This window comes from Anomaloglossus baeobatrachus, chromosome 7 (assembly GCF_048569485.1).
Source record: "Anomaloglossus baeobatrachus isolate aAnoBae1 chromosome 7, aAnoBae1.hap1, whole genome shotgun sequence".
Taxonomy (NCBI): Eukaryota; Metazoa; Chordata; class Amphibia; order Anura; family Aromobatidae; genus Anomaloglossus; species Anomaloglossus baeobatrachus.
The window spans coordinates 179063610-179079467 of NC_134359.1; the positions used below are offsets into that span (position 1 = coordinate 179063610).

The 15858-nt window shown below is 48.8% G+C and overlaps 1 protein-coding gene across 2 annotated transcripts in view; it reads left to right on the forward strand.

The window, feature by feature from the left end:
- The first annotated feature begins 573 nt into the window (after nt 1-573).
- The window catches only part of DNAJB11 (DnaJ heat shock protein family (Hsp40) member B11), a 103928-nt gene continuing 88643 nt past the window's right edge, over nt 574-15858 (forward strand). For both annotated transcript variants that reach the window (XM_075317817.1, XM_075317816.1), the window contains exon 1: nt 574-748. In XM_075317817.1, coding sequence (XP_075173932.1) covers nt 696-748 — 53 coding nt within the window. In that variant the 5' untranslated portion in view covers nt 574-695. The remainder of the gene's footprint in view (nt 749-15858) is intronic.

The following is a 15858-nucleotide window of genomic DNA, read 5'->3' on the forward strand; positions in this document are numbered from 1 at the left end:
CAAAAGCGGTTAAAAGAACAACTGTCAGTCTTGTCTGCAGCAACCAATGACACCACAGCTTCCATTTTACCAAAGAAGTTGGAAAAAAGAAAGCTGCGCGTGATTGGTTGCTGCGAGCAGTATACAAGTGAGAAAAAGCTTGTGTGGACGCCTCCATAAAATAACACTGACAGCATATTTTGCACCCCTGCATGGACAAAATACTGAGCCAACCACCCAAATATTACAAAGACTACGTAATACACTTTTTCCAGTTACATATTATTGGACAAAGCCGGCTGTTCAGCAGACATTTCAGAGTCCCCGCCCTAAACACTGGGAAATAAGCTATTGGCTGTCACTAAAGGCGGCGGAAGACACCAAAAATATGGCTGCTATTCTAAACGGCGACAAATCAAAGGAAGCTGGCCTCAGCCTCAAACATGGGATTGGCCGGGCGAGTGAGAACGGTAGCGTGCCATGTCTTCAGCTGTCATTGGAGCAGAGGTCCCAGAAGCAACAACATGGAAATGCTGATTGGCTGAGGATGCGGCTCTGGCGCCGACGTTGTGCTGTATGATTGGCTGTGGTTGGTTCAATGCACAGTGTACAGGAAATAGTGAATTGCACAGCGGCGCTGAGAAGAGCACAGGCTCCGAGGAGCGCATATGTGGTGACAGCCGCGGTGACTGACAGCAGCGGTGACGGCCGGAACCATGAGGATCGCCGTGTGTCTGCTGCTGTATGTGGCGGGGATGGTGGCTGCCGGGTAGGTATGGGCAGGTACACGTCTCCTAGGCGAGCGGCTGCCGGGCACTGCCCAGCAAGTAGGGGCAGGTTATACTGTGGCGGGAGGCGGCGGGTATCAGCCGGGCCACACACCACAGAGGCCGGAGACATGGACCGGTCCGCTCCAAATGCTCAGAGAGACCGAGGGTATCGGGATCTGCTCCGGGCCGTCCTCTCTCTGGTCGGGATCCCCGCAGGTGACCCCCAACAAATCCTGCAGTTCGGGCATATACAGGGAACTATATGATGGCCAAGTATATGCTGACCTCAGGGTGACGCCAGGTTTTCTGCACCCGGGGTAAAATGTGCTCTCCATCTAGTTACAAGGGGACCTGTCACCAGATTTGGTGCATATAAGCTGCAACCCCCATCAGTGAGCCCTATATACAGCGCTCCAGAATACTGTATATAAGTGCCCAGGCTGCTGTGTGGAATGTAAAAAACACTTATAATACTCACCTGAGGGGCAGGGCAGTCCGATGGGTGTCACTGCTCTCCCTTCCAGTGCCTCCTGTCTGCTGGGATCTCTGTCCTCCTCCTATCCAGCCCAGGCCGGTATTACGGTCCTGCGTAGGCGCACTCTGATGTGTCCGGCTGAGGGCAGATCAATGTACTGTAATGCGCAGGCGCGAGGAAAGGTTAAAGACCGCCCATGCACTACATTACTTTGATATTCCCTGAGCAGGGCGGATCAAAGTGGACCTCAATACCAGCTAGTGTGGATGAAGTGGGACGCGTCATGCCCACGGGCCTCAGAAGAAAGCGGATGGAGATCACTGCAGAGAGGAGCCACCGGACCGTCCCCCAGGTAAGTATTATAAAAGTGTTTTTAACATTCTACACAGCGGCCTGGGCTCTTATATACGGTATTCCAGAATGCTGTATATAAGGGCTTAATTATCGTGGCCACATAAGGGAAAAACCAGGTGACGGGTTCCCTTTAAATGGTTTATCCGGTCTCAATCCACAAGTCTGCAGTCACTGTGTCTTTATGTGACTGCAGACTTGTGAATCCTCACGTCACATGCACTGTCAGGATTCTCCAGTGTCAGAGCCAGCAACGGTTTATCCGGTCTAAATCCACAAGTCTGCAGTTAGTAAAGGTGTCACTCTGTGACTATCCTCACATCACGTGCACTGTCAAGATTTTCCAGTATCAAAGCCGGGAAGGGAAGTCACGTGGCCACGATATGCAGACTCCCGGCCAGAATCTGAGTAGAGGGATGCGGCCTCCATCAATGCAAGTGTATTAAGTGAGGCCACTTAAGTCTTTTGAGTAGATCTCATGTGAACACTCATGTGAGTTTCTTATTTAGTCACTGATCTTCTAGTTCACTCATTTTTTATGAAAAACTATATCCCCTCGTTCCTTGATAAAAAATAAAGGAGAAACTAGGCTATGGCCGCAGAGGCAGAGCTAGGTCTGACCCCAGGATGCGGTTTGAGTAGTCATGTGACCAGTCATTCATGAGATTTGCATACTTAGTCATGTGCTGACCAACTGCTCTTCATAATTCTGTCAATGATCAGAGGAAAACTACAGTCCCTGCTCCATTGAGAGAATCGGGAAGAAAAGCTAGTCATCACGTGACCATAAGTACAGTGGAACCTCGCTTAACGAGTAACCCAGTTAGCGACTATTTCGCCTAACGAGCAAAGCTTGCTGTAAATTTGTAACTCTATTTATGAGAAAGCTTTGCTGTATGAGCAAAATCCTCACCTCACACACTTCCGGTTCTGTACATCCACCGCGCTCTAACCCACTCTTGCAGTCCACACAAACACACACAAACACGCAAGCACACATATATTATGCTCACCTTACCTTCCGTTCCCTCGCCGGCCTCCTGGAAATTGCATGTATCGGGTAACCATCGCGACCGATACAGGACCTTCCACTCCCAGCGCGCTGACGTCAAAGGCATGAGCCGCTTGCCTCTGATTGGCTAGCGCACTGCTTTTGAGTAGCGGCTGCTGGAGAAGGGGAGACAAAAGGCGCAATAGGGTCTTACCCGGTAATAACCGTGTAAAAGATAAAGATGAATACACTCACCTGATGAGGTTGTGCCAGTCACAACCCCTTGTAGAGCATGTGAGTGTCAGCGTGGTTCAAAGCAAACCCGTTTCTCATATATGTATATACATATATACAGATTTTTTTGAGTAGCGGCTGACAGGGGAAGGTCCTCCCTCGTCGCGATGCTTGCCGATACACATGCTGTACCTGCGGACTACAAGACCCAGGAGGCTGGCGATGGAACGGAAGGTACACATTATGCTCACTTTACCTTCCGTTCCATCGCCGGCCTCATGGTTCTTGTAGTTCGCCGCTCCAGGATGTGTATCCGGTAACCATCGGCGACAAGGGAGGAACTTCACGTCAGGCGCTACTCAAAGGCAGTGTGCTGGCCAATCAGAGGCAAGCGGCTCCTGCCTTTGACAGCTGAACGTCCTGCATCGGTCGCCTTGGTTACCCGATACACAGCCCATACCGGAGAACTACAAGATCCAGCAGGCCGGTGATGGAACAGAAGATAAGGTGAGCATAATATATGTGCATGCTTGTGCGTGTTTGTGTGTGTTTATACGTGTGTGGAATGACAGAATAGGAGACCAGGATGGGAGATTTAACAAGTTGTGGAAGGAATTGTCTGCATTGCAATGATTTCCTATGGGAAATCTTGCTTTGCTGAACGAGTAACTTGTTTAACAAGCACAGTCCCAGAACGGATTGTTCTCGTTAACCAAGCTTCCACTGTATATAAAAATTGCATATTAGTGGCCATGTGATGACTGCTGAAACCTGTAAGCAAAACTGAATCTTTACATAGTTACTTAGGTTGAAAAAAGACCTAGGTCCATCTAGTTCAACCTTCCTCCACCAGTTCTACATTTTGTCCCTAAGTCACTTATAACCAAAAATGTTGTGTGTACTGAGGAAATCATCCAGCCCTTTTTTAAAAGCTGTTATAGTATCTGCCATTACTACCTCTTGAGCAGCCGTTCGAGGGTGACTATGTCTGCACTCGATGCAAGCATGTTGCGTATTTGGAAGCCAAGGTAACTGATCTAAATAAGCAGCTTGCAATACTAAGGGGCATTGCAAACCTGGAGAGGAGTTTAGAGCTCACTGAGCTTTCTCTGGCTGGGGCCAGTGATATGGAGGAGGGTGGAGGTGGGGAAGATCAAGACCCAGAGGTAGGTAGCTGGGTAACAGTTAGAAGAAGAGGTAGGGGGAAAAGTGTCAGGGAGCCTAGTCCAGACCTGGCACAACCTAGTAAATATGCCTGTTTGGCTGATATTAGGAATGAAGGGCCTGGACTAGGGTCACTACAGCAGGATGTTGCTCCTAGCAACCAGGAAAACAACTGCTGTAGGAAGGAGGGAAATAGGAGTGCAGCAAAGCCCAGACAGATGTTGGTGGTAGGGGACTCTATAATTAGGCGGACAGACAGGGTCATCTGTCGCCGAGACCGTGAATGCCGAACAGTATGTTGTCTGCCGGGTGCTCGGGTTCGGCATATTGCGGATCGGATAGACAGATTGCTGGGTGGGGCTGGGGAAAACCCAGCGGTCATGGTGCACATTGGTACTAATGACAAAGTTAGAGGCAGGTGGAAGGTCCTTAAAAATGATTACAGGGAACTAGGAGAGAAGCTGAAGTCCAGGACCTCCAAGGTGGTGTTTTCAGAAATACTACCGATGCCACGAGCGTCACTAGAAAGACAGCGGGAGCTTAGGGAGATAAATATGTGGCTTAGAAATTGGTGCAGGAAGGAAGGGTTCGGGTTCATGGAGAACTGGGCCGACTTCTCAGTCGGCTACAGGCTCTACGGTAGGGACGGGCTGCACCTCAATGGGGAAGGTGCAGCTGTGCTGGGGGAGAAAATGGTCAGACGGATGGAGGAGCTTTTAAACTAGGATCGGGGGGGAGGGAGGGTAGTGGAGCAAATAAGGGGAGAGATAGAGCAGATAGAGACAGTGAGACGGTAGGGGTCAATGAAGGATTAGGGGGGGATGGGACATACAAGGAACGTAGGGAGGCTAGGAGTAATAAAGGTGTTAATAGGATTAAATGTCTACTGGCAAATGCAAGAAGTCTTGCAAACAAAATGAATGAATTGGAGACTCTAAAGCTGGTGTCACACATAACGACGACGACAACGACGTCGCTGCTACGTCACAATTTTCTGTGACGTTGCAGCGACGTCCCGTCGCTGTCGCTGTGTGTGACATCCAGCAACGACCTGGCCCCTGCTGTGAGGTCGCCGGTCGTTGCTGAATGTCCAGCTTCATTTTTTGGTCGTCACTCTCCCGCTGTGACACACACATCGCTGTGTGTGACAGCGAGAGAGCGACGAAATGAAGCGATCAGGAGCCGGCACTGGCAGCTGCGGTAAGCTGTAACCAGCGTAAACATCGGGTAACCAAGGGAAGACCTTCCCCTGGTTACCCGATGTTTACGCTGGTTACCAGCCTCCGCTCTTGCTGCCAGTGCCGGCTCCTGCACTGTGACATGTGGCTGCAGTATGCATCGGGTAATTAACCCGATGCATACTGTAGCAAGGAGAGCAAGGAGCCAGCGCTAAGCAGTGCGCGCGGCTCCTTGCTCTCTGCACTGTGACATGTAGCTGCAGTACACATCGTGTTAATTAACCCGATGTGTACTGTACCTAGGAGAGCAAGGAGCCAGCGCTAAGCGCGGCTCCCTGCTCTCTGCACATGTAGCACAGCGACGTTATGATCGCTGCTTCTGCTGTGTTTGACAGCTAAGCAGCGATCATAACAGCGACTTACAAGGTCGCTGTTACGTCACCGAAAATGGTGACGTAACAGCGACGTCGTTGTCGCTGTCGCTTAGTGTGACACCAGCTTTATGTCAACCATGGATTATGATGTGGTGGGCATTACGGAAACCTGGCTGGATAAAAGCCATGACTGGGTGACAAACATACAGGGTTATAGTACATTTAGGAAGGACAGGAAAGGCCAAAAAGGTGGTGGGGTGTGTATATTTATTAAATCTAACCTAAAACCTGTGTTGAATGATGACATCGAGGGGAACAGCAACAATGTAGAGTCTGTATGGGTAAATGTACATGGGGAGGGAATTAATAGAAAAAATGCTAATTGGAGTTTGCTATAAGCCTCCTAACATACCTCAACAAATAGAGGGTGAAATGCTGGAACAAATTGAAAAGGCAGCTAATAATAATAATCGGGTTCTTATTATGGGGGATTTCAACTATCCAGACATACAGTGGGACATAGAATCTTCTGGTTCTGCTAAAAGCTGTAAGTTCTTATCTACCATTCAAGACAATTTCCTCTCTCAGATGGTAGATGAACCGACGAGGGGAGATAATTTGCTAGATCTGGTCCTGTCAAATAGACCGGATACAATTTCAGATCTACAGGTCCGGGAGCACTTGGGCACCAGCGATCATAATATGGTAAGCTTCAACATAATATTCAATAGAACATTTCAAAGGGGGAATGCTAAAACCTGGAATTTTAGGAAAGCTGATTTCAACAAATTAAGGGAAGAGCTTAAATGTGTAGATTGGGACAAAGTCATAATAACTGGGGATACCGAACATAAATGGGGTAAGTTTAAGGATATACTACTAGAGTCCTGTAAAAAACGTATACCCTCTGGTAATAAAATGTCCAGGAATAAAAAGAAACCACTATGGATAAATAAGACTGTACAAAGTTTTATAAAACAAAAACAAAGGGCATTTAAAATCTTAAAGGCTGAGAATACAGAAATAGCATTTCAGAAGTATAAAGATATCAATAGGAAATGTAAAAAAGAAATAAGCAAAATTAGCTACTGAAACAAAAATCGCCAATGACATTAAAATAAATCCCAAAATCTTTTATAAATACATTAATGCCAAAAGGAAAACAAAGGATAGTATCGGCCCCTTAAAATATAATAACAAGTTAGTTATAGAGGACAAACAAAAGACTGAGATATTAAATAGGCATTTCTCATCTGTATTCACCAAGGAACTGACTGTACCAGGGATCATTCAACAAGTGAAAAATCAAAGTTCACCACCCGATATAATTAATTTAACACAAGATGAAGTACGCCTACGTCTGAGTAAATTAAACATTGACAAATCCCCAGGGCCAGATGGCATTCATCCACGAATATTGAGGGAATTGAGCTCCGTAATCGACAGACCGCTGTATCTCATCTTTTTAGACTCACTTGTAACAGGGTTGGTGCCTCAGGATTGGAGGATTGCTGATGTGGTACCGATATTTAAGAAAGGTAAGAGGGTAGATCCAGGCAACTACCGTCCAGTAAGCCTGACATCAGTAGTATGCAAAGTTTTTGAGGGCATTTTAAGGGATGACATGCAAAAATATATTGCAGAAAATAATATGATAACTGACAGACAGCATGGATTCATGAAAGATAAGTCGTGTCTAACCAACCTGTTGGGGTTCTATGAGGGGGTAAGTTCAAACCTGGATATTGGTAATGCAGCTGATGTGATTTATTTGGACTTTGCAAAGGCATTTGATACTGTACCACATAATAGCCTTATACTAAAGCTCCAGAAGCAAGGACTAGGGGACACAATATGAAACTGGGTAAGGAATTGGCTAAAAGATAGGCAACAAAGAGTAGTCATAAATGGTACATTCTCTAAATGGGCTATAGTCAGCAGTGGGGTGCCGCAGGGATCTGTGCTTGGACCGATTCTTTTTAATCTCTTTATTAATGACCTTGTGGATGGGATTGATAGTACAGTGTCAGTCTTTGCCGATGACACCAAACTATGTAGGATATTAAAAACTGACCTGGATAGTACAATATTACAAAAAGATCTGGATAAGATGTCAGAATGGGCAGATACTTGGCAAATGAGATTTAATGTTGATAAATGTAAAGTAATGCACCTAGGACGGAGTAATCCTATAGCTGCGTATACATTAAATGGAAGTAAACTCGGGACTACAGAAAAGGAGAAGGACTTGGGTATTCTCATTACAAATAAGCTGAGCAGCAGCACTCAATGTCAAGCAGCAGCTGCTAAAGCAAACAAGATTTTAGGGTGTATAAAAAGAGAGATTAGATCCCGTGATCCCAACGTATTGTTACCCCTCTATAAATCACTTGTAAGGCCACATCTGGAATATGGGATCCAGTTTTGGGCTCCACATTTTAAAAAGGACATTCAGAAGTTAGTCAGTTCAAAGGCGGGCAACTAGACTATTACAAGGAATGGAAGGCCTCCCATATGATGACAGGTTGAAAAAGTTAGATCTGTTTAGCTTAGAAAAAAGACGTCTCAGAGGAGATCTCATTTATATGTATAAATACATGTGTGGTCAATATAAAGGACTGGCACATGACTTATTTCTTCCAAAGACAGTACTAAGGACCAGGGGGCACTCACTACGAGTGGAAGAAAAGCGATTCCAACAGCTAAATAGGAAAGGGTTCTTTACAGTTAGAGCAGTCAGACTGTGGAATGCCCTACCACAAGAGGTAGTAATGGCAGATACTATAACAGCTTTTAAAAAAGGGCTGGATGATTTCCTCAGTACACAAAACATTGTTGGTTATAAATGACTTAGTGACTAAATGTAGAACTGGTGGAGGAAGGTTGAACTAGATGGACCTAGGTCTTTTTTCAACCTTAGTAACTATGTAACTATGTAGGGCATGCCACAGTCTGACTGCTCTAACTTTAAAGAACCCTTTCCTATTTAGCTCCCGGAATCACTTTTCTTCCACTCGCAGTGAGTGCCACCTGGTCCTTAGTATTGTCTTTGGAAGAAATAAGTCATGTGCCAGTCCTTTATATTGACCACACATGTATTTATACAAATAAATGAGATCTCCTCTGAGACGTCTTTTTCTAAGCTAAACATATCTAATTTTTCCCTTCACCACGACAGCGCCACCAAAGAAGCAGTGGCGCTGTTGTGGCTTCTGGAAAAAATCATTACCAGTAAGTAATTTAAGATTTTCTTCGGCGCTCTATTGGGAGACCCAGACGATTGACGATTGGGTGTATAGCACTGCCTCCGGAGGCCACACAAAGCAATTACACTAAAAAGTGTAAGGCCCCTCCCCTTCTGGCTATACACCCCCAGTGGGATCACTGGCTCACCAGTTTTCTGCTTTGTGCGAAGGAGGTCAGACATCCACGCATAGCTCCACTGTTTGTAGTCAGCAGTAGCTGCTGGCTCTATCGGATGGAAGAAAAGAGGGCCCATATAGGGCCCCCAGCATGCTCCCTTCTCACCCGTGATGGTGCTTGTAAGGTTGAGGTACCTATTGCTGGTACGGAGGCTGGAGCCCACATGCTGTTTTCCTTCCACATCCCCCTGAGGGGCTCTGTGGAAGTGGGATCCTGCCGGCCCCCAAGCCCTGGGGCCGGGCTCCATCCACAGACCCATAGAACCTGCTGGATTGGGAGCGGGAGTGCCGTTCAGGGACATGGCCCTGCAACTTCAGGTACTCTGTGTCCCCGGCAGGCACGGACACTCTCAGGGCTTGCTGAGCGTTATAGTGCGCCGGGGACAGTGACGCTGTACGCTGGGGGTTAGGTCACTGCAGCTTTGCTGAGTGACGATTGTGTGTTGGGAACTACTGCGCCGACCGCTCCTGGAGCGGCGGCGCAGCTGCGACTTGTAGTGCGCCGGGGGCTTGGCGCCGACCGCGCTTGTACGGCGGCGGCGTTTTTAACTTTAGCCCCCGGCTTCTGCGGCCTAGCGCCGCTTCGTTCCCGCCCCCACCCTGTCAATCAGGGTAGGGGAAAGACGCTGCTCAATGGCTGCGCCGAGGGCTGGAGCCTTATTTACATGCTCCAGCCCTCTCACTAGGCACAAGGGGAAGCAGACTTCCCGCTCTTCGTCGGTGTACGCCCAGGGCCCGCCCCCCCTCTCCACAAGGACGCCGGCAGCCATTACACATGCGATCTGGCTGGAAGGAGGCAGCAGGCTCTGGGAGACGGGTGGTAAGCTGCACAGTAGTGCAGGCCCCACTAGTGCCTCAGTGATATATTAGTGTACTTCTTTATTGGTACCATATATATATATATATATATATATATATATATATATATATATATATATATATATATATATATATATATATATTTATATAGTGCACTGTAAGGTCGCTTCTGGCTGGACACTCTGTACTGCTCTGAGGACGCAGCAACATGTCATCCGCAAAACGCAAGGCTGCCAAGGCACGGGCTGTGTACACTGTTTGTACTGCATGTGGGGCTAATCTACCAGCAGGCTCCAATGATTCACATTGTGTGCAATGTTCAGTCCCAGTGGCACTTCGCCAGCCAGAGCCTATTGTGGTGGTAGCCCAGGCAGAGACGCCTGTGAACCCTGCCCCGGTGACGGGGACAGACTTTGCAGTGTTTGCTGATAAAATGTCTGAGGCTATGACAAGGATCCTGGAGACCTTGCAGGCCAGGCCAGTTCCTCAGACTATGGACACTGCTGTGGCTATGCTCACTGGTCCCCCTCAGTTGGAACTAATCCGTACTTCAAGGGGGTCTCAAGCATCACAGGCTGAAGTCTCTGACTCAGATGACAGTCCCAGGCAGCCTAAGCGTGCTCGCTGGGAAAGACCCTCGACGTCATCACACTGCTCAGGGTCTCAGCGAGAAGAGTCTCTCTGTGATGAGACTGAGGACGGTGATCAGGAGTCTAATCCTGAGGCCCCTCTCAATCTGGATGCCCCTGATGGTGACGCCATGGTTAATGACCTTATATCGGCGATTAATAGGCTGTTGGATATTTCTCCCCCTGCCCCTTCTGCAGAGGAGGCAGCTGCACAGCAGGAGAAGTTCCATTTCCTGTATCCCAAGCGTAAATTAAGTGCCTTTTTGGACCACTCTGACTTCAGAGAATCAATCCAAAAGCACGACGCTCATCCAGACAAGCGTTTCTCTAAACGTTCTAAGGATACCCGTTATCCTTTTCCCCCTGAAGTGGCCAAACGCTGGACCCAGTGCCCAAAGGTGGATCCCCCAATTTCCAAGCTGGCGGCTAGATCCATAGTCGCAGTAGAAGATGGCGCTTCACTTAAAGATGCCAATGACAGACAGATGGACCTTTGGTTGAAATCTGTCTATGAAGCTATCGGCGCGTCGTTTGCTCCAGCATTCGCGGCCGTGTGGGCACTACAGGCTATTTCAGCGGGTTTAGCACAGGTGGATGCTATCATGCATCCAGCAGTGCCACAGGTGGCGTCCCTAACTTCGCAAATGTCTGCGTTTGCGACCTATGCTATCAATGCTGTCCTAGAGTCTACGAGCCGTACCTCTATGGCGGCCGCCAATTCTGTGGTTTTGCGCAGAGCCTTATGGTTAAAGGACTGGAAAGCAGATGCTGGTTCCAAAAAATGCTTAACCAGCTTGCCATTATCTAGAGACAGACTGTTTGGTGAGCCATTGGCTGAAATCATAAAACAGTCCAAGGGTAAGGACTCTTCCTTACCACAGCCCAGAGCAAGTAAACCTCAACAGAAAAAGTGGCAGTCGAGGTTTCGGTCCTTTCGAGGCTCGGGCAAGCCCCAATTCTCCTCGTCCAAAGGGACTCAGAAAGGACAAGGGAGCTCAGATTCCTGGCGGGCTCACTCACGCCCCAGGAAAGCAAATGGAGGAACCGCTTCCAAGGCGGCTACCTCATGACTTTCGGCCTCCTCCCTCCGCATCCTCGGTCGGTGGCAGGCTCTCCCGCTTTTGCGACATTTGGCTGTCACAGGTCAAGGACCGGTGGGTAACAGACATTTTGTCTCGCGGGTACAGAATCGAGTTCAGTTCTCGGCCTCCACTTCGGTTCTTCAGAACCTCCCCACACCCCAACCGAGCAGATGCCCTGCTGCAGGCGGTGGACTCTCTAAGAGCAGAAGGAGTCGTGATCCCTGTCCCCCCTCTGGAACGGGGCCGAGGATTTTACTCCAACCTCTTTGTGGTTCCAAAAAAGGACGGCTCCTTCCGTCCCGTTCTGGACCTAAAACTGCTCAACAAGCATGTGAACGCCAGGCGGTTCCGGATGGAATCCCTCCGCTCAGTCATTGACTCAATGTCCCAAGGAGATTTCCTAGCGTCAATAGACATCAAAGATGCTTATCTTCACGTGCCGATTGCTACGGATAGGAGACGAACATCTTCAGTTCGTGGCTCTGCCATTTGGTCTGGCGACAGCCCCCCGGGTGTCCACCAAGATCATGGCAGCAGTGGTAGCAGTCTTGCACTCTCACGGACACACTGTGATCCCTTACTTGGACGATCTATTGGTCAAGGCACCCTCTCAGGAGGCATGCCAACTCAGCCTGAATTTTGCACTGGAGACTCTCCAGGCGTTCGGGTGGATCATCAACTTCCCAAAGTCAAATCTGTCACCGACCCAATCACTAACGTATCTTGGCATGGAGTTTCATACCCTCTCAGCGATAGTGAAGCTTCCGCTGAGCAAGCAGAGGTCACTACAGACGGGGGTGCAGGCTCTCCTTCAGAGTCAGTCGCACTCCTTAAGACGCCTCATGCACTTCCTCGGGAAGATGGTGGCGGCAATGGAGGCGGTTCCGTTTGCGCAGTTTCATCTGCGTCCACTTCAATGGGACATTCTCCGCCAATGGGACGGGAAGTCAAAATCCCTGGACAGGAAAGTCTCCCTTTCCCAGACGGCCAAGGACTCTCTGCAGTGGTGGCTTCTTCCCACCTCATTATCACAGGGAAGATCCTTCCTACCACCGTCCTGGGCGGTGGTCACGACAGACGCGAGTCTGTCAGGGTGGGGAGCAGGGTTTCTTCACCACAGGGCTCAGGGTACGTGGACTCAGCAGGAGTCCAGCCTTCAGATCAATGTTCTGGAAATCAGAGCGGTGTTTCTTGCCCTGCTAGCCTTCCAGCAGTGGCTGGAAGGGAAGCAGATACGAATTCAATCGGACAACTCCACAGCGGTGGCATACATCAATCACCAGGGCGGGACTCGCAGTCGGCAAGCCTTCCAGGAAGTCCGGCGCATTATGATGTGGGTGGAAGCCACGGCCTCCACCATATCCGCAGTTCACATCCCCGGCGTAGAAAACTGGGAAGCAGACTTCCTCAGTCGCCAGGGCATGGACGCAGGGGAATGGTCCCTTCACCCGGACGTGTTTCAGGAAATCTGTCGCCGATGGGGAAGGCCGGACGTCGATCTAATGGCGTCTCGGCACAACAACAAGGTCCCAACCTTCATGGCACGGTCTCGCGATCAAAGAGCTCTAGCAGCAGACGCCCTAGTGCAAGATTGGTCGCAGTTCCGGCTCCCTTATGTGTTTCCACCTCTGGCACTCTTGCCCAGAGTGCTACGCAAGATCAGATCCGACTGCAGCCGCGTCATACTCGTCGCTCCAGACTGGCCGAGGAGGGCGTGGTATCCGGATCTGTGGCATCTCACGGTCGGCCAACCGTGGGCGCTGCCAGACCGACCAGACTTACTGTCCCAAGGGCCGTTTTTCCATCGGAATTCTGCGGCCCTCAACCTGACTGCGTGGCCATTGAGTCCTGGATCCTAGAGTCTTCAGGCTTATCCCAAGGGGTCGTTGCCACCATGAGACAGGCTAGGAAGCCCACGTCTGCTAAGATCTACCACAGAACGTGGAGGATATTCTTATCCTGGTGCTCTGCTCAGGGAGTGTCTCCCTGGCCATTTGCATTACCTATCCTTCTTTCTTTCCTCCAATCTGGGTTAGAAAAAGGTTTGTCGCTCGGCTCCCTTAAAGGGCAAGTCTCGGCGCTATCTGTCTTTTTTCAGAAGCGTCTAGCACGACTTTCCAAGGTGCGCACGTTCCTGCAGGGGGTTTGTCATATCGTACCCCCGTACAAGCGACCGTTAGATCCATGGGATCTCAACAGGGTACTAGTTGCCCTCCAGAAGCCGCCCTTCGAGCCTCTGAGGGAGGTTTCACTTTCTAGGCTTTCACAGAAAGTGGCTTTTCTGGTAGCGATCACATCTCTTCGGAGAGTGTCTGAGCTGGCAGCGCTGTCATCCAAGGCTCCCTTCCTGGTCTTCCACCAGGACAAGGTAGTGCTGCGCCCCATTCAGGAGTTTCTCCCGAAGGTGGTATCCTCTTTTCATCTTAATCAGGATATCTCTTTGCCTTCGTTTTGTCCTCATGCAGTTCATCGGTATGAGAAGGATTTACATTTGTTAGATCTGGTGAGAGCACTCAGAATCTACATTTCCCGCACAGCGCCCCTGCGCCGTTCGGATGCACTCTTTGTCCTTGTCGCTGGTAAGCGCAAGGGGTCGCAGGCTTCTAAGGCCACCCTGGCTCGATGGATCAAAGAACCAATTCTTGAAGCCTACCGTTCTGCGGGGCTTCAGGTTCCGTCAGGGCTAAAGGCCCATTCTACCAGAGCCGTGGGTGCGTCCTGGGCATTGCGACACCAGGCTACGGCTCAACAGGTGTGCCAGGCAGCTACCTGGTCGAGTCTGCACACTTTCACCAAACATTATCAGGTGCATACCTATGCTTCGGCGGACGCCAGCCTAGGTAGAAGAGTCCTGCAGGCGGCAGTTGCCTCCCCGTAGGGGAGGGCTGTCTTGCAGCTCTAACATGAGGTATTTCTTTACCCACCCAGGGACAGCTTTTGGACGTCCCAATCGTCTGGGTCTCCCAATAGAGCGCCGAAGAAGAAGGGAATTTTGTTACTTACCGTAAATTCCTTTTCTTCTAGCTCTTATTGGGAGACCCAGCACCCGCCCTGTTGTCCTTCGGGATTTTTGGTTTGTTTGCGGGTACACATGTTGTTCATGTTGAACGGTTTTCAGTTCTCCGATGTTTCTCGGAGTGAATTTGTTTAAACCAGTTATTGGCTTTCCTCCTTCTTGCTTTTGCACTAAAACTGGTGAGCCAGTGATCCCACTGGGGGTGTATAGCCAGAAGGGGAGGGGCCTTACACTTTTTAGTGTAATTGCTTTGTGTGGCCTCCGGAGGCAGTGCTATACACCCAATCGTCAATCGTCTGGGTCTCCCAATAAGAGCTAGAAGAAAAGGAATTTACGGTAAGTAACAAAATTCCCTTTTTCAACTTGTCATCATATGGGGATCATATAGGAGGCCTTCCATTCCTTGTAGTAGTCTAGTTGCCCGCCTTTGAACTGACTCTAATTTCTGAATGTCCTTTTTAAAATGTGGAGCCCAAAACTGGATCCCATATTCCAGATGTGGCCTTACAAGTGATTTATAGAGGGGTAACAATACGTTGGGATCACGGGATCTAATCTCTCTTTATATACACTCTAAAATCTTGTTTGCTTTTGCAGCTGCTGCTTGACATTGAGTGCTGCTGCTCAGCTTATTTGTAATGAGAATACCCAAGTCCTTCTCCTGTTCTGTAGTCCCGAGTTTACTTCCATTTAATGTATACGCAGTTATAGGATTACTCCATCCTAGGTGCATTACTTTACATTTATCAACATTAAATCTCATTTGCCAAGTATCTGCCCATTCTGACATCTTATCCAGATCTTTTTGTAATATTGTACTATCAAGGTCAGTTTTTAATATCCTATATAGTTTGGTGTCAACAGCAAAGACTGACACTTTACTATCAATCCCTTCCACAAGGTCATTAATAAAGAGATTAAAATGAATCTCTCCTAGCACAGATCCCTGCGGTACCCCACTGCTGACTATTGCCCATTTAGAGAATGTACCATTTATGACTACTCTTTGTTGCTTATCTTTTAGCCAACTCCTTACCCAGTTGCGTATAGTTTCCCCTAGTCTTTGCTACTTGCTACAGTGAGTATATTACACTCTGTTAGGATTGGGCATGCTAAAATGCTCAATTTTAAAAGAGCTTGTGATTAGTCTGCAGTCACTCTAGATGCAGACTTCTGAATTCTCACATCGCGTGCACTGTACACTATTCAGATTCTCCCATGCCACAAGCAAGTGTGGGCGGTCACGTGAGCGCATGTATGCGATTTGCATACTTCCAGCCTCATTTAAGACTAGACGTTTCCGGCCTCACTCACTTCACTTGTATTGCGCGAGGCCATGCATGTCTCGTTGACACAAACGCATATATGTAAATC